This window comes from Myotis davidii, unplaced genomic scaffold, assembly GCF_000327345.1.
Source record: "Myotis davidii unplaced genomic scaffold, ASM32734v1 scaffold284, whole genome shotgun sequence".
NCBI lineage: Eukaryota > Metazoa > Chordata > Mammalia > Chiroptera > Vespertilionidae > Myotis > Myotis davidii.
The window spans coordinates 1,952,317-1,971,220 of NW_006295261.1; the positions used below are offsets into that span (position 1 = coordinate 1,952,317).

At 36.8% G+C, this 18,904-nt stretch overlaps 1 protein-coding gene across 6 annotated transcripts in view; it reads right to left on the bottom strand.

Annotated features, from left to right (window-relative positions):
• ANKRD17 (ankyrin repeat domain 17) overlaps window positions 1-18,904 on the bottom strand; it is a 170,723-nt gene that overhangs the window by 91,424 nt on the left and 60,395 nt on the right. For 5 of the 6 annotated variants that reach the window (XM_015567935.1, XM_015567934.1, XM_015567936.1 and 2 more), the window contains exons 2-3: window positions 9,748-9,901; window positions 4,011-4,167 (exon numbers count right to left, since the gene is read on the bottom strand). In XM_015567935.1, coding sequence (XP_015423421.1) covers window positions 4,011-4,167; window positions 9,748-9,901 — 311 coding nt within the window. Of the gene's footprint in view, window positions 1-4,010; window positions 4,168-9,336; window positions 9,413-9,747; window positions 9,902-18,904 lie in introns of those variants that run through there. The other variant, XM_015567937.1, reaches the window with a different exon arrangement.

Sequence of the window (18,904 nt, forward strand, 5' to 3'; positions counted from 1 at the left end):
TTGCAATATCACAATATATTATAAAACACTGTACAGTCTTAGTGTTAAGCTAGAATAATTATTTCAATAGGATCTATAGGAAAAAAACTGGAAATAATTCAGTTCATTGAGTTTTTTAATCTCAATATAAGTCAATGAATTCAAATTTTTAAAAAATATATTTTTTATTAGTTTTTTACAGAGAGGAAGGGAGAGGGGGAGAGACTTAGAAACATCGATGAGAGAGAAACATCGATCAGCTGCCTCCTGCACACCTCCTACTGGGGATGTGCCCGCAATCAAGGTACAGGTCCTTGACCGGAAACAAACCTGGGACAGTTCGGTCCACAGGCCAATGCTCTATCCACTGAGCCAAACCAGTTAGGGCTGTATTCAATTTTTTAACATTATGTTATCTGTTATATAAAAACTAGAGCCCGGTGCATGAAATTTGTGCGGGGGTTGGGGGGTAGAGAATGTTCCCTCAGCCCGACCTGCACCCTCTCGCAATCCGAAACCCCTCAGGGGATGTCCGACTGGCAGTTTAGGCCCGATTGGGATCGGGCCTAAACTGCCAGTTAGAAATCCCTCTCGCAATCTGGGACCGCTTGCTCCTAACCACTAGCCTGCCTGCCTGCCTGATTGCCCCTAACCACTCTGCCTGCCTGCCTGATCACCCCTAACTGCTCGCCTGTCTGCCTGATCACCCCTAACCACCTCTGCCTTGGCCCCCGCCACGGCGGTTTCGTCCGGCTGTCCAGTCTAATAAGCATATTATGCTTTTATTATTATAGATAAAGTCCAATTTACTGTAAGTGTAAAGAAACCAAAATTTTAAGACATAAAACTCTACAGAATATCACATGAATAAAATACAATTTATAATTACACTTCATTTTGTTCAGGAACTGGAATTTATTTTTTTTTAATCACCTGAAGACAGACTTAGTGAGAGAAACATTGATGCAAGAGAAAGATCATCTACTAATCTATCAGTTGCCTTCTGTACATGCCCAAACCCCACCTGCAACCCAGGTATGTGCTCTGAGCTCCTTCAGGTTCTTTTGAATGAGAAAGCCAGAGATCTTGTTTAAAGAAAAGTAGATCATGTCACTCCTGCTCTAATCTCACAATATAGGCCAAAATCTATACAAGATCTATCCAGTGGTAGCATCCCACACTCTTCCTTTTTATCTTCTTGTTTCATTACTTACTATACTCATTCTTGCTCTTTCCACTTTAGCCACATTGATTTCCCTGCTTTTTATGTAAAAAAATGCTAATTAAGCTCCTTTTACCAAGACAGCGCCTCTCTCAAACACTGCTCAGTCATTCCCTTGACTATTTCAGATTTTCACTAAAAAGGCCGCCTTTTAAGTGAGGTTCTCTCACCATAAAAAATGCAATGTGACCTCCAACGCCAATCACTGCCCTAGTACTTCCCCACTCAATTTTCTACCCATAATTCTTACCATTCATTGTGTGTCATACTATACATTTTACCTACTTGTTAATTGTATTGTTTCCTTACCAAAGTCGGTCTGAAACAGCAGTTAATAAGCATATCTCTTATTTTTCATTCTATAGGATACTGACTGTTCCTAAACTGTCAGTGTTCTCTGTCATCTTTAAACAAGTTTAGAACATATCTTTCTCACAAGACACTTCCTGTATAAAAACATACCCTACATTTCACTCTTTGAAGTGGTCTCTTATTCTCTGCCCTCATCAGGCACACACCACTCTATACCTTCCCATTTAGACTTTCATTCAATTTCCACATGTGTATGCTAGCTTTAAAACAACCTTATAAGAACTACTCTAGCAACAGTTGAATTTAAGAACTCATGACAAAGGGCATGCTAAATCTGGCACATGATACTGCACTTACCTAAGGTAAAATCTGGAATGTAGCACTCACTGTACTCCACTATATTTCTCAAGCCTTGCTGAATAAATATGACTGTCACAAACATGTTCTATTGCTTTGTTGATAACTTCTAGTATTTTCAATGCCCCCAAAAAATCTATGATTGTTTTTTTCTATTTTATTTCCAGTTTGAATTGACATTAAGGTGTTTTTAATTTTCTTTTCAACGTGTTTTATAATTTTCTCATTTTCTTTCTTGCCAGTCTCAGCAGGTATCACATTATATATCTAGAGATTGCCCAGCCGGAGTGGCTCAGTGGTTGAGCATGAATCAAGAGGTCACCGGTTCTATTTCTGGTCAGGGCGCATGGCCAGGTTGCAGGCTCAATCCCCAGTAAGGGATGTACAGGAGGCAGCTAATCAATGTTTCTATCTCTGCCTTTCTCTTCCTCTCCCTCTGAAAATCAATAAAGTAAAAAAAATTTTTTTTAAATATATGGAGATCAATAATATTGTAGGCCAGAAAAACTGAACTGTTAACTAAGGAACAGAATCTGAGAATACCTAAAAAAGAATCAATATATGAGAAGATTGGTAAAGTAAATTAATAAGAACACAAAAATCTACATAAATAAAGACAATACAGAGTAAATAGAAATAGCAAATTCATACGCTAGGTAATACTATATAACTTCTTTCACATTCTTAGAAGTAGATGCCTAAGAAAACTATTATACAGCCCGGTTGGCATGGCTCAATGGTTGAGCATTGACCTATGAACCAAGAGGTCAGAGGCTTGATTCCCAGTCAGGGCACATGCCTTGGCTGCAGGCTCCATCCCAGGTAGGGGGCATGCGTGAGGCAACCAATCAATGATTGTTTGCCTCATCACTGATGTTTATATCTCTCTCTCCCTCTCCTTTCTTCTCTAAAATCAATAAAAATAAAGATGAAGCTATGTAATGGGAAAAATAAACTATAGTTTGAAGGGAGAAGCAACTATTTAAAAAACGGAATCAAACCTGGGACCCTCCAGTCTGCAGGCTAACGCTCTATTCACTGAGCCAAAACGATTAAGGCTTACATCCACTTTTCACACTACTATGTACATAATTACTTTCATATATGAGATAATGTGATTTTTATTGCATAGCATCATCAGAAAAATTTTAAAAAGCTAAGTCACAAAATATTTAGTGAATGAGCCCTTACCATCTATACCAGTAAAAGGGTAATATGCTAATTAGACTGGACATCTTCCGGGCGACCTTCTGGATGTCCTTTTGGACAAAGCCATGGTGGGGCCGAGGCAGAGGCAGTTAGGGGCGATCAGGCCAGCAGGAGAGAGCAGTTAGGGGGATCAGACCAACAGGAGAGAGCAGTTAGGGATCAGGCCGACAAGGGGAGCAGTTAGGGCAATCAGGCAGGCAGGCAGGTGAGCGATTAGGAGCCAGCGGTCCTGGATTGCGAGAGGATTGTCCGACTGCTAGTTTAGGCCCGATCCCACAGTCAGGCCTAAACTGGCACTCAGACATCCCCCAAGGGGTCCAAGATTGGAGAGGGTGCAGGCCAGGCTGAGGGACCCTCTCATAACCTGTGCTTGAATTTCATGCACCGGGCCTCTAGTACTATATAAAAGGAATTGTAGAACATACAAAAATAAATGTACATGCTTCAATGTGCTTGAATATAAGTGTTACATTCAAGTAATGGAACTAGATCTATGATATTTTTTTGTACATTTATAAAACAAATAAAAACCATGCCCTTTAAAACAGAACTATATACATGAACTGGAAAATGGCATGACTAATTAGAAAGCATTTACTTCTTTGTCACCAAAACATTAAAAGAAAAGAAAACCTAAATCAGCAAAATACCTTTTATAATGTATTAGCTAAGAAGTCAGCTTTGCAGACAGGCAGACACTGGTGACCCAGCGCTGCCACTTGTCACCTATTTAAACTTAAGTTATTCACTTCTCTTAAGCTTTTCATGAGTAAAGTGGGTATAAAAACAAAACCCATGATTAATACTTTTTGTTAGTATTAACAAGATAACACATGTAAAATGTCTGGTATAGTTCCAGGAACAAAATAAATGTTAATTAATTTATTATTTTTAAGAAAATGTTTTTATATTACAATGAAAATGTACTTACTTGTCCGACTGCCCTGCATTTGCTGTGCTTTCAGCTCTCATACGGGTAAGTGCAGCAGCAGCTTCATCCAACGCACAACTAACAGATGATGTCAACCTCCTAAGCACTTCAGGATCTGCAAAGGCTTTACCATCAGCCGTAGATAATTTGCCTATTCCTATATATTATTGTCACACCAAAATGAATGCACCAAAAGAAGAAATAAAGCAAAATTCAAGTTATTTAACTCTATATATGTTATCAAATAACCTACAAATGGTACATTATAAGTACACATTCTCTGCCCTGAATCTTTTGGAAAATCACTCTCTCCAATTCTCTGATAATCTTATTCCTTCCAAGTGATCTGCAACTGCTTAACCCTGGGATTCTCCTGTGCCAGAAATGGGTGTTTGGCTATACTGAGATAATTAAACAACCTATGTTCAAAGGATGTTAAATTGCTAGGATGAGAGTCTTGAATTATTTGGTCACTTTTCGCACCACAAATGAAAAAGACTACCCAAAAATAAGTCAACAAAGAGAAGAAAAGAATAGAGTAATAAGAAAGGAGACAGAGTTCTGATAAAGTTATTTTGACTCATTGACACCAATGGTGCCAGAAGCCAGCACCAAACCCATACTTTTGGTAAATGCCCAGTTTTATTTAAGAACTAGAGGCCTGATGCATGAAATTCATGCAAGGGGCTTGGCCCTCACAACTGCGGGGGCTTGGCTTTGCCCTCGCAGCCCCGGCTTAGTTCGGAAGGACGTCCAGAAGGTGTTTGGCTGTCTGGTTTATCAGCATATTATGCTTTTATTATTGTAGATATTTAGTTGGGCTACTATCACTTGTCACCAAAAATGGCCTAATAAAACATTATGGGCTATAATAAACTATATCTGAATGCCTATTTATTTCAAATTAGGATTGCAACTTATTATACTCAAAATCCTATCTAAATGTACCATATTTTCAAAATTCAGAATAACAAAAAAAATTTCAAAAGCAGAAATGGTTAATAACCATTTCCACAAAATATAACTTGTTATTTTCCAGATATCATTATAAAGAGAGCTTATTTCTAACCTTTATTATTCTAACTTAGTAGTGCTTAATCCATATTGCCCATCAGGGAACAAAGCTTTACCAAAATACAGATGCTGAGCTCTCCGATATCTAAAGATGAAATTCATTAGGAAGTGGGGCAAGGGCGTCTACATACTTTAAAAGCTCTAAGAAAATTCTGATACACAGGCAGGATTAAGGACCTTTACTCTCATTTTAAGATAAACATCTGACATTATGATGGACATTATAGAACCGCCCCATTACTCAACATGTGGTACATGGACTGGAAGCACTGCTATCACTTGGGAGCTTGCTAGAAATGCAGAATCTCAAGCCCTAAGAATTACTGGTACAAGAACTGCATTTTTTAAAAAAAGATCCCCAAGTGATTTAGATGCACATTATAGTTTAAGAAACATTACTATAGGTTTTAAAACAAACTATTTGACTAAGATATAAACCAAAAAGACCACTCATCCAGAAATAACGAACATATTTGTGCAGGTTTCTCATAGCAGAAGGGTTTTAGGGTTAGGGTTATGTTATATCACCCAGAAGACTTGAAGACAGGGAGATTATCTTGGTGGGCCTGACCTCATCACACGACCCGTAACAAGATTGGCTGATTAGAATGGAGAAAAGGAAGTATGTCAGAGGTGCAAAGCACGAGAAGTCAAAGATAGAGGATACTACATGTAAAAAAATGTGGGCAACCTAAGGAAGTGAGAACAGCCCCAGCTAATAGTCCATGAGGAAACTGGAACCTAAGTCCTAAAACTCCAAGGGACTGAATTCTACTATCAACAACAATAAACTTGGAAGCAGACTTTTTCCTACAGCCTAGTCAACTAGGTGACATCTTAACTTCAGTCCATGAGAACCTAAGCGAGACAATCTAGCCCCACTGTGTGCCCTGATGTCTCATCTACAGAAATTAAAAGATAGTAAATGGGTATTGTGTCACATTGCTATGTTTATTGTAAATTGTTATGCTGCAATAGGAAATTAGTTATATTACATATATGACATATAATATGTAATAAAACTCACCAGTTGACAACATATTAATGTACACCTTTGAATTTATCTTTTAATGGCATAGCTACTAACTACAAACAAAACACAGGATTCATCAGGCATTTGAAATCTTAAATGTGAAAGACAGCAAAAAAAATTCAAAATAAGATCAAAACCTTAAAATGCCAAAACCTGTAATGCTTTGGAGAAGAAAGAGTAAGGAAAAATAGCAGAGTTAGGAGAATATCCTAAATAAGTGTGGCATCTAACTTCTGAATTGCAATAGAAGACAATGAAGCAGTAACTTCAAAAATTTTTAAAAAGGTGATTTTTAAACTAGCCTTCTATGCCTAGTCAAACTATCAACTAAGATAGTGTAAAAGGCATTTTGGATAAAGTCTCAAAAACTTTTCTCAAGATGCCTAAACTGTAATCAATCTCAACATCATTAAAAGAGAAACAACCAAAGTACCTATGTGATACATAATGAAACATAAACACCAGGAATAACTAATCTTGCCAAATGAACAGAAATCTGGTCAAATATCTGGATCTGAATTCTGATTCAGGAAATGACAACACAATGGTACAACTGGGAAAATCCATAGAGTGAAACAAATGACTCATTTCTTCAAAAATAAGTAGGAGCCCAGCTGGCATGGTTCAGTGGTTGAGTGTTGACCTATGAACCAGGAGGTCACAGTTCAATTTCTGGCAAGGGCATATGTCCAGGTTGCAGCCCGATCCCCAGTGGGGGATGTGCAGGAAGCAGCTGATCAACGATTCTCTTCCATCAATGATGTTTCTAGCTCTCTCTCCCTCTCCCTTCCTCTCTGAAATCAATAAAAAAATAAAAATAAAAAGTAGGATAAAAAGCCCTGGATGGTGTTGCTCAATAGTTAGAGTGTTGACCCATGAACAGCAGGTTTAATTCCTGGGCAAGGGGATGTAAATTGGTTGCAGGTTCAATCACCAGCCCTGGTCGGGCAGTGTGCAGGAGGCAAGCAATCAATATGTCTCTCTCATATCGATTACCAATGTTTCTCTCTTCCCCTCCTCTCCTCCCTTCCACTCTCCTTAAAAAATTCAATAGAAAAAATATCCTCAAGTGAGGATTAACAAAAAAAAAAGAAGAAAGAGGAACTGTTATGACTAAGACACAAAAAAATTATTAACATAAAAAATAATTTCTGAACACTGACAGGATATCTGGCAATATTAAGGAATTACTATTAATTTTTCCTTACATATGCAATGGTATTATGGTTTTATTTCCCTCTCTTTTTAAGACATTTTTATTGATTTCAGAGAGGAAGGGAGAAGGAGAGACAGAAACATCAATGATGAGAGTGAATCACTGATCAGTTGCCTCCTGCATGCCCCACACTCGGGATAGAGCCCACAACCCGGGCATGTGCCCTGACAGGGAATTGAACTGTGGCCTCCTGGTTCATAGGTCGATGCTCAACCACTGAGCCATACCAGCTGGGCTTATTTCTCTTTTTTAAAGTTCTTAATTTAGAAGCATATACTGAATTATTTATATATGAAATAATATGATGCTTAGATTTGCTTTTAAATTAACATGTGGGGTGGGGAATCAGCGAGGTGGTTATGTGTAAAGATGAAACAAAAGTGTCCATACAGCTCAGCAGGTGATTATCAACCTATGAACTAGAAGGTCATGATTTGATTCTTGGTCAGGCAGCACGTTAAGGTTGTGGGCTCAATAACTAGTAGGGGGTGTGCATGAGGCAGCCAATCAATGATTCCCCCTCATCATTGATATTTCTCTCTCTCCCTTCTTCTCTAAAATCAATAAAAATATATTTTAAAATGTGTCCATACATCGATGGCTGTGGAAGCTGGGTGATGGATATGCCAAGGATTCACTAACCTATTCTTTCTGGGTTTGCATATGAGATTTTTCATTTAAAAAGGGAAGGAGATAAATGAGGAAGGAGAGAAGTGAGAGAAAAGAAGAGAGGGAGAGGGCAGGCTAGCTTGTTACCTTCTATAAGGAAAATAAAATGGAACTCTACCTCCAAAACTAACTCCTTTTGGCTGCAATCAACTTTCATGTAGCAACATCTTTGTACCTGATTTTGCCTCTTGGAGCCCCAAAAAACAAACATCCCTCTTGTATTCAACCTGAGTTTTCTCACCTTCAGGAGAAACAATCCCTGTTCCTCTTACGACATGTTTTCAAATTATTTGACAATCCCCATTTCCCTCACACAAACTTCCACAGCAACATCAATTTCTAGCAAATGCTAAATTTTATCTCTACTACACTGTAACAAAGAGGTGTCTATACTCAGGGACAGGACCTTTCATGTGCCCTTACTATGTTTTCATCTGTATCTGGCTAAGAATCTTTTAATAATGCATTCTAGAATTTTACCCAGGATAGAAAGCAAACTTAACTATGAGTCCTTCAAATATTAGATGCTGTGTTAAAAGATATTTACTCAAGGATTATCAAACAGTAGGTTAGTTTTATTCTATAATTAAGTAGCAGTTTACATGCACTGCATATACAATATATAGCACAGAGAGGTGCTCAAACCATGAACACAGTACAACTATTTAAATAATCAAGAGTTACTATTCCCTTATAGTTAAGACTATATATATATATATATATATATAAACCTTTTATTATGTCATATAATATCCTATAGGAACAATATAATGATGATCCACTTTACAAAAATAATAATTCACTTTATAGGGTTTTAAGAGACAGTCCCTGACAAAAAAGTGGGGGGAATTATATACAGTCGATTCTCGTTATTCATGGTATTTATGTTCTGTAGAGTTCCTGGGAACCCTGAATTCATGAATACTGATCTACTGAACTACTGCTTCTGCAGGAAAACGGGACTAGGTTCCTTCAAGCCTCTGATCACAACATTTGCAATAACTAGTCAATATATGTTTGTTTTATGTGTGTTTTTATTTAAAGACAACCTTATTTAATATATAGTTGATTCATTAACATTAAACTCATGACTAATAGTACTATAACTCATGCATGAAAGAAGCTTATCTAACATGTATTTTTCCTAAGGCACATCACAGCCTGCTCACATTTAGAAACACTAGGCAGCATTTCAGCATTATACTTTGGGGCCATTTTAAACAGTGAAATTACCAACGAAAGGCACACAAATTTGAAAAACGTGGCACTAAGTAGATTGTGAAAAGGACACTTGTTTACAGTATGAAAGCTGAAACAAGAAGGCAGAACATCACCTTATTCCACCTCAGCGGGGAACATGTGTGTAGGACGACTCAAATTTTTCACCATTCTGTGCATTTCTATGAAAGACTGAGAAAGTGCTGTGAGTACTAATTTTGGGGTACAAATACATTTTATCAAGTAGGCAAATTCACAAATATGGAATTTAGGACTAATGAAAATCGACTGTATAAGAAGTCCCTCTTTATAAAAAGGTTGACAACAACCTTATATTTTACTCTGGTAATAAAAATATTCTTTAATGAAATGTTCCATGTAATTCTCTAAAAAATGATACATTAACCTTTATGAACAGTATTATACTAAATATCCAAGGTCATACATTGATAATGACAGAAATATTTTAGATGTATTGTAACTTTAATTAGGTAGACATATTACGTATGTGGACTTTGCGGACTTACCTGCAGCTTCTAGTAAAGCTTCCAGTCTAGCTTGTGTTTCTGGATCTACTGTCCTGAGGTCTGCACCATCAGCAGTACCTGACAAGAGCAATTTGGAAGCCGTTTCCAGCATTGGATTTTCCAAGTCATCCTGATCCAAAATGAAAGACTCCACCTAGAAAACAAATACAAACAGAAAGGAAGGAAGGAATGAAAGGAGAAGAGGAAAATGAGAGGAGAAATAAACAGAAGAAAAAGGAAGAGGAGAGAAAAAAATATTTTAATGTAAAGATCAACAATAATAAATTCATTGCAATCCTAAGTAAATTCAATGGGGTTATATAAGCCCACTGTATAACTAAAGGAGAAAATTACATTGGTAAAATAATTTTAAAATATATTCCCATGCAATTTAATTTTTTTTTTACAGAAATCGTAGTATTCTTTTCTATTTTAATTTGGTGGGATGAGGGTCGGACAGGAGGAGGTTATAAGGTTACACTGTGAAACCTTTGACTTAGGCAGAGAATCTGTATCAGCTGTTCTTAGATTTTTTGCCATCAGGACTCCTTTACTACACATATAAAGTACTACACATATAAAGTACTACTTCATATAAAGGTTAAATTTATTAACATTTACCATATTAAAAATTAAACTACAATATTAAAAAAAAAGCCACATTCATTAACATCGCCATTAATTTCATCAGAAAAGTTTTTAAGTTCTAGAAAGCTTTTAAGCTCAGGCAAATAAATTTCCAAAATTCTAATTTGTACTTGAAAACTTACTTTTATCATTGGCAAAAAAATAACCACCAACCATTTTCCTTAGAGTAACAGGCTCACTCCTATTATTTCCAAGAACTTTTGCCAAATATCCCAATTTGATCAGTGTAATGTGTCTGTCAATTATATTTTTCTAGCAAAAATGGCATTTCATGAAAAAAAGGAGCCAAAAGGTGTCATTACCTGACACCTAAAATACACACAAGTGCTTTATGTGTATTTCCCATTTTGTCACACACAATATTAAAAGGATGTATTCAAAAGTGGAGATTTCATAAAATAAATATTTATTGCTTCAAGATTTTGTTGTTGTTGTTGTTGTTAATCCTCACCTGAGGATTTTTTTTTTCCCCATTGGTTTTTAGAGAGAATGGGGGCGGGGGGGAGAGAAAGAAACAGATGTGAGAGAGATACATCGAATGGCTGCCTCCTCCACACACACTGACCTGGGGCCTGGGATCCAGCCAGCAACCAAGGTATGTACCCATGACTGGAAATGAACCCATGACCCTTTAACCACTGAGCAAATAGGCTAGGGCTCAAGATTATTCTTAAGGTGAAACTGGCTTTTTGAAAACTGTGAGTACATGGCAGTGAAGAATATAATGATAGTAATACAAATTAAAGAATTACAAAATAACAAACTCTTAAGACTCAGGGAAAAGTTTGTTTTGACATCCTTTGTCATAGTGCTACTTACAAATAGGTACTACAATATACTTTCTTATCTTATGATAAAACATCACTATTTAACATGATCAGGGAAACTTTATTTCAAAAAATCTAAGGTACTCCTAACACTGCAATAACTAAAAAAATTACTAACCTAGAACACAATTACATTCATGCCTAGTATCTAGATGTCAGAATAAGGAAGAAAAAAGCACCTTAAGAAACATATTCTTAACCTTCATAACATCAGAAACCCTGTATTGTTCCATCTTTGAAAGTCGTAACTGTAAACAGGCATAACTGCTATATTTAATCAACAAATTTAATACTAAAGTTTAAATTTAGAGGAAATAATGTTTCTCTCTAAATTTCCTAAACAAATGCAGTTTAACATGAGATAACATTTCAGATTTCTAATATTTCAAATACACAGAACACTCTGAAAATAATCTCAGTAAATATTTGAAAAATTTCACAGTATGTTAACTCTAACCAGTCAATACTCTTAAGAGCATTAAGAAAATGAGTTTCTAAAGAAAAAGTTGCTTCACAATGAAATTTTCTGTTAAACAATATTACAACTTTTCAATCCAATGGGAGAAGACAAAGTAAAGGAAATAAACATGGAAAAAGAAACACGAAAACAATCTTTTAAAGTTTTAGAAAACCAAAGTTCTTAAAGAGTAGTGCATGGTTAATGCCAAATTAAAAGTACATGTCAGAGGTATTAAAATTGTTCCAAGAAGACACTGCATGCAGAAAGAATAATATAAAAGGCTTTTTACTGAACTAACTAATTTGCATAAGAGAAGAAAAGAATGTGTCACTGGTAGACAAATATAAGGATTTACTGTAGGAAAAGTCAGAAAGCTAAAAGTTCAGTTATAGGAGGTATTAAATTTCAATCAAAAGTGATTTTCAGACACAACGTCTCCTATTGCCAGGTTGTACCTTAACTAAGCTTGGTAAAAATTTACCAAGAAGAATGCATGTCAATATCTTCATGAGAGAGACTAAGTACAGAAATACTTTCTGTCTTAAAATTTAGTCCATAACTCTTAGGTTGCTTTCATACTATGTGAAAAATGTGGTAACTTAAAAAACAGTACACTTAAATGACTATTAAATTCTATATATGGAGATTTTTGAAAGGTATGAGGATAAAAATGTAGAATTGAATATCTATTACAATCTCCACGCTCCCAGTTTAAGATAAATGAAGAAAACTAATTTCTAGGATACTGTTTTAACCTGAAGACCAAAACTACTTCAGCTGCTTTCTGTGAAATCTAAGCAAGTCTCTCAAGTCATCTCTAGATTTTTATTCTGCATAATTTTTCCACAAATTTATCACACATGACTTATGACATATATTTATTGCCTTTCTAACCTTCATGGAAACAGGAACTTGTTTGGTTCACTGATATATATCCAGCAAGTCGAACTATGCCCATCACATTGTGAGGACTCATATAATTCTAGAGTAATAAAAGGTGGTTAGGGGATCCTTCCCTTTCAGATTATGAAAGGCTAAAGTGCATTTGGAGCAGACATAGTTAGTTACAAAAAAATAAATTCAAGGATATATTTATTACATATAGACAAATTGTACAATAGGTAGCAGCTAAAGCAAAATGCTATCTTCATTGACTTATTCTTAGATTGATTACACTAGCCTCTATATTTAAGTGCATATTGTATCCTTTTGGTTTTTAAAGATTAAAGGTGATGTTTAACTGCAGAGATTGCTTTTGTTTAAAAAATTATTCTTTAACAGTAATACTATTAGATTAACAAAGTAATTAAAATCTTTTTTTTAAACTTTCTTCCCCCAAAAAACATAAAACAAACCAAGTCTGGATTTGTTTGTGCCATTAATGGTACACTTCTATACTCAAAACACAAAGACAGACAGAAATATGGAAATGCATGGATATCCATCTGTACTAACAGTAAATATTAATTAGCATTACATTTCAAACTAACTCCTTTTCAAAAGACAAATTATCAGTGCCATTATAAAAGAGCAGAACATTTTGTAGTATAGTAAACTGGCATTTATTTCAAAGAATAAAGATATAGTATATTCTGATTGACTGGACATCATATACACAAATTTCATTCAATTTACCAAAATTTACCACCAATTACATACTATGTGAGAACAGTAAGATAGCCAAAAGAGGATGGAAATGTAATAGTTTTATTATAATCAATGTTTTCCACAAATATAGGCTAGAAAGTCAACTCTCAGTGCAAACAGCTAACTATATCAAACAAGATTTTAAAATAGTACTAAATAGATACTAATACAGTGGTTACAGAGAAAAAAATCCTGAATGAGAGTGGTAAAAGAATAATGCTAAAGAGAAACTTAGAATGTATACTAGAGGCCTGGTGCATGCAATTGGTACACTGGGGGAAAAGTGTGGTCCCTCTGCCCGGCCTGCGCCCTCTCACAGTCCGGGATCCTTTGGGGGATGTCTGCCTGCAGGCAGTCAGATATCCCTCTTGCAGTCCAGGACCCCTTGTTCCTTACCACCCATCTGCAGCGGAGGTGGGAGAGGCTCCTGCCCCAGCCACTGCACTTGCCAGCATGAGCCTGGCTTCTGGCTGAGCTGAGCACCCCTTGTGGGAGCGCACTGACCACCAGGGGCAGCTCCTGCATTGAGCATCTGCCCCCTGGTGGCCAGTGCACGTCATAGTGACCAGTCATTCCACCAGTCATTCCACTATTCAGTCGATTTGCATATTAGGGTTTTATTATATAGGACTAGAGGCCCACTGCATGAAAATTCATGCACTCAGAGGGGTCCCTCAGCCAGGCCTGCATGTTCTCAGAGTCTGGGAGCCTTTGGGGGATGTCCAGCAACCAGCTTAGGCCCACTCCCTGGGGGATCAGACATAAGCTGGCAGTCAGACATCCTTCTGGCAGCCCAGGAGCCCTCAGGGAATGTCTGATTTACAGCTTAGGCCCACTCCCCGTGGGGCATCCTTAGTGCTGCTGAGGAAGTGGGAGAGGCTCCCGCCACCGCTGCTGCACTCACAGACGTCAGCCCGGCTTGTAACTGAACAGAGCTCACCCTGTGGACGCACACATATTTCAAACCTTTCCACTATTATTACATTTATTATGATAATCTGTGATAAGTCACCTTTGATATTACAATTATAATTGTTGTGGTATACCACAAACTGCATATAAATGGGAGAACTTATTCAATAAATGTCACATGTGCCCTGGCTGGTGTGGCTTAGTTGCTTGGGCATCATCCCATGCACTGAAAGTTTCCCAGTTTGATTCTGGGTCAGGGTACATGCTCAGGTTGCAGGCTCAATCCCCCGCGTGTACAGGAGGCAGCCAATCAATGTTTTGCTTTCATATCAATGTTTCTCTCTCTTTCTCTGCCCCTCTCACTTTCCCTAAAAATAAAAATCTTTTTTAAAAATGTCATGTGTGTTATAAGTCCTCCACCGACAATTGTCCACTCTCTACCTCTCGTTGGGACTCCCTACTCAATGAAACTTGGCCTATTAATAACCCTACAATGGCCTCTAAGTGTTCAACTGAAAAGAAAGAGTCACAACAGCTCTCGCTGTAGATCAAAAGCTAGAAATGATTAAGCTTAGTGAGGAAGGCATGTCAAAAAAAGCCAAGATAGGCCAAAAGCTAGCCCTCTTGTGCCAAAGAGTTAGTCAAGTTATGAATGCAAAGGAAAAGTTCTTGAAGGAAATCAAAACTTCACTGCAGTGAACACACAAATAAAGTGAAATAGCCTTATTGCCAACATGGAGAAAGTTATAGTGGTCTAGATAGATCACACCAGCCATAACATTCCCTTAAGCCAAGCCTAATCCACAGCAATGCCTAACTCACTTCAATTCTATGAAGACTGAGAGACGTGAAGAAGCTACAGAAGAAAAGTTTGAAGCCAACACAGGATGGCCCATTAGGTTGAAGGAAAGAACATAAAAATACAAGGTAAAAAGTAAGTGTTGATGTAAAAGTTGCAGCAAAAAAACCCACAAAACAATAACAAAAAATAAATAGAAGTTGGAACAAGATATCTAGAATATTTAGCTATTGAAGATTGTTACTCTAAACAACTGATTTTCAATGAAGATAAAACAGCCTTATATTGGAAGAAGATGACATCTAAAATTTTCATAGCTAGAAAGAAAACGTCAATGCTTGACTTCAAAGCTTCAAATGACAAGTTGACTCCCTTGTTAGGAGTTAATGCAGCTGGTTACTTTAAGTAGAAACCAATGCTCATTTACTATTCTAAAAATCCCAAGATTCTTAAGAATTAGGTGAAATCTACTCTGTCTATGTTCTATCAATGGAACAACCAAAGCCTGGGTAACAGCACATGTTTACAACATGGTTGACTCAAACTTCTAAGTCAACTGGTGAGACCTCTGCTCAGAAAAAAACTCCTTTCAAAATACTGCTGCTCACTGACAATGCACCTGGTCATTCAAGAGTTCTGACAGAGAAGTACAATAAGATTGATGTTGTTTTCTTTTTTCTTTTTTTAGATTGATGTTATTTTCAAGCCTGCTAACAAAACATCAATTCGGAAACCCGTAACTCGAGGAGTAACTCTGACTTTCAAATCTTATTTAAGATATACATTCTGTATGGCTATAGCTGCCTTCCATAGTGACTCCTCTGATGATTCTGGGCAAAGTAAATAGAAAACCTCTGTAAATGCTACACCACTCTAAATGCCATTAATGACATTCGTGATTCACAGGAAAGGTCAAAATATCAACATTAATAAGAGTTTGGAAGAAGCTGATTCTAAGCCTCAGGGATGACTGTAGACATGATAGAATCAGCAATAGAACTAGAATTATAAGTGAAGACTGAAATGTGAATGAATTGCTGCAACCTCATGATAAAACTTTAACAGACGCTTTTTATGGATGAGCAATGAAACTGGATTCTTGAGATGAAATCTGGCGGTGACGACATAACAAAACGATTTAGATTATTACATAAACTTTGTTGATAGAGCATCAGCAGTCTCTGAGCATAAACATAACTTAGAAAATGAGCCGAAACCGGTTTGGCTCAGTGGATAGAGCGTCAGCCTGCGGACTGAAAGGTCCCAGGTTCGATTCCGGTCAAGGGCATGTGCCTGGGTTGCGGGCACATCCCCAGTGGGAGATGTGCAGGAGGCAGCTGATTGATGTTTCTCTACAGCACATGTTTACAACATGGTTGACTCAAACTTCTAAGTCAACTGGTGAGACCTCTGCTCAGAAAAAAACTCCTTTCAAAATACTGCTGCTCACTGACAATGCACCTGGTCATTCAAGAGTTCTGACAGAGAAGTACAATAAGATTGATGTTGTTTTCTTTTTTCTTTTTTTAGATTGATGTTATTTTCAAGCCTGCTAACAAAACATCAATTCGGAAACCCGTAACTCGAGGAGTAACTCTGACTTTCAAATCTTATTTAAGATATACATTCTGTATGGCTATAGCTGCCTTCCATAGTGACTCCTCTGATGATTCTGGGCAAAGTAAATAGAAAACCTCTGTAAATGCTACACCACTCTAAATGCCATTAATGACATTCGTGATTCACAGGAAAGGTCAAAATATCAACATTAATAAGAGTTTGGAAGAAGCTGATTCTAAGCCTCAGGGATGACTGTAGACATGATAGAATCAGCAATAGAACTAGAATTATAAGTGAAGACTGAAATGTGAATGAATTGCTGCAACCTCATGATAAAACTTTAACAGACGCTTTTTATGGATGAGCAATGAAACTGGATTCTTGAGATGAAATCTGGCGGTGACGACATAACAAAACGATTTAGATTATTACATAAACTTTGTTGATAGAGCATCAGCAGTCTCTGAGCATAAACATAACTTAGAAAATGAGAATCCAGTAACTCCAGAATTTGGACTTCTTGATCTTGAACAATTCCCTATCCTCCCAATCCACCCCTGCCCACCAATTTATTATTGCTTCTGTTGTCCTAGAAACTGTTCATTTACCTGTGAATTTCAAGAAGATAATCTATATTTTAAGAAATGTTATCTAAATCTTGACTATATAACTAACAAATGTTTTAAAAATAATAAAGACTTCCCACTCTTGCTCCAGAAAAACAAGGTATCTTCAATCCAAAATTCTCCATGCATAAAATGTGAAGATTTTTTAATCCAGGCAATGAAGAAAAATCTCTCTAAAAGAATTTTTGTTTTTTTATTTTTCCTTGTGTTAGTGTTTTTATTTTATAACCAATTTTGTCATTTCTATGACATAAAGTGATTTTAAAGATGTAGCTCATACTTGATAGCACTTTACCTACAAAACATAAAAGTTCATTAGAATAACTTGACGTAAAGGCCATCATTATAATAAACTCAAGTGCTGTCACTTATCCACTGATATTCAGAGAATAGCCTACATACACATTAATTCAAAGCAAAAACAGTTTTTGAATCTTGGTATTATCATTATCAAAGTATCTGTTGCATATAAAATATATTGAAAAGCTGCATATAAGAAGGTGGGTATTAAATAGTTGAGGAACTTGAATCTGTTAATTTATTAACACTGATTGAATACATTATTTTTTAAAAAAAACATTTTCTTTTTAAAAATATACTTTTATTGATTTCAGAGAGAGAGAGAGAGAGAGAGAGAGAGAGAGGATATCATTGATAGGCTACCTCTTACACACCCCCTACTGGGGAATCAAGCCTGAAATCTGAGTATGCATCCTTGACCAGAATCAAGCCTGGGACCCTACAGTCCGCAGGCCGAAACTCTAACCTCTGAGCCAAACCAGCTAGGGCAGTGGTTGGCAAACTCATTAGTCAACAGAGCCAAATATCAACAGTACAACGATTGAAATTTCTTTTGAGAACCAAAGTTTTTAAACTTAAACTATATTGGTAGGTACATTGTTATTAACTTAATTAGGGAGTACTCCTAAGCTGGCCTTTGCTAAAAACGTCCTCAATCTGAGGGGTCGAACTCAGCGAACGTACCCCCCCTTCTTCTAATGCCACTTCTTCAAAATAGACTTGCCCAGGCCGAAAAACGACTTCTGCGCATGGGCCACGAAGTTTCAATCGCACTATACGCGTGCACCCGCACGTTGTATTTTGTGGAAGAGCCACACTCAAGGGGCCAAAGAGCCGCATGTGGTTCGCAAGCCGCGGTTTGCCGACCACTGAGCTAGGGCAATAAATTAATAGTTTACATTATGTCTCTCAAACAAGCCCAGAAAAATAGGGTATTTGCTCTTCCTTGTTCTTTGAATATAGAAACAGGATTATATGTAACATAAAACATTCATAATTATAGCCATAATTATTTATTTTCTTTTGCATATGGCTCTGAAATCTAATAAAATATTTGGTCTGTTCTTAAATACAGTACACTTCAGCTAAAATACTACAATTCTTAATAAAGAGTAAATTATTCAAAAATTAATATATTTTTCTGTACAATTAAGATAAAATATTTAGTAGTTACTGAACGCTGATCTATGTATACACTGAAATGAGACAAAATAAAAACAAACTCTGTCTTGTAAAAGATGTCAATTCTGAATTTAGACAATTTATGTTTCAACAACAAAAATTACTCCAGGCTCCAGGGCGGTATCCGGCGGGCTCCCGCCTACCTGGGCGCGGGCGCGTGGGGGCTGTGGGGGCCGTGTCCACAGAGTAGGGGCGC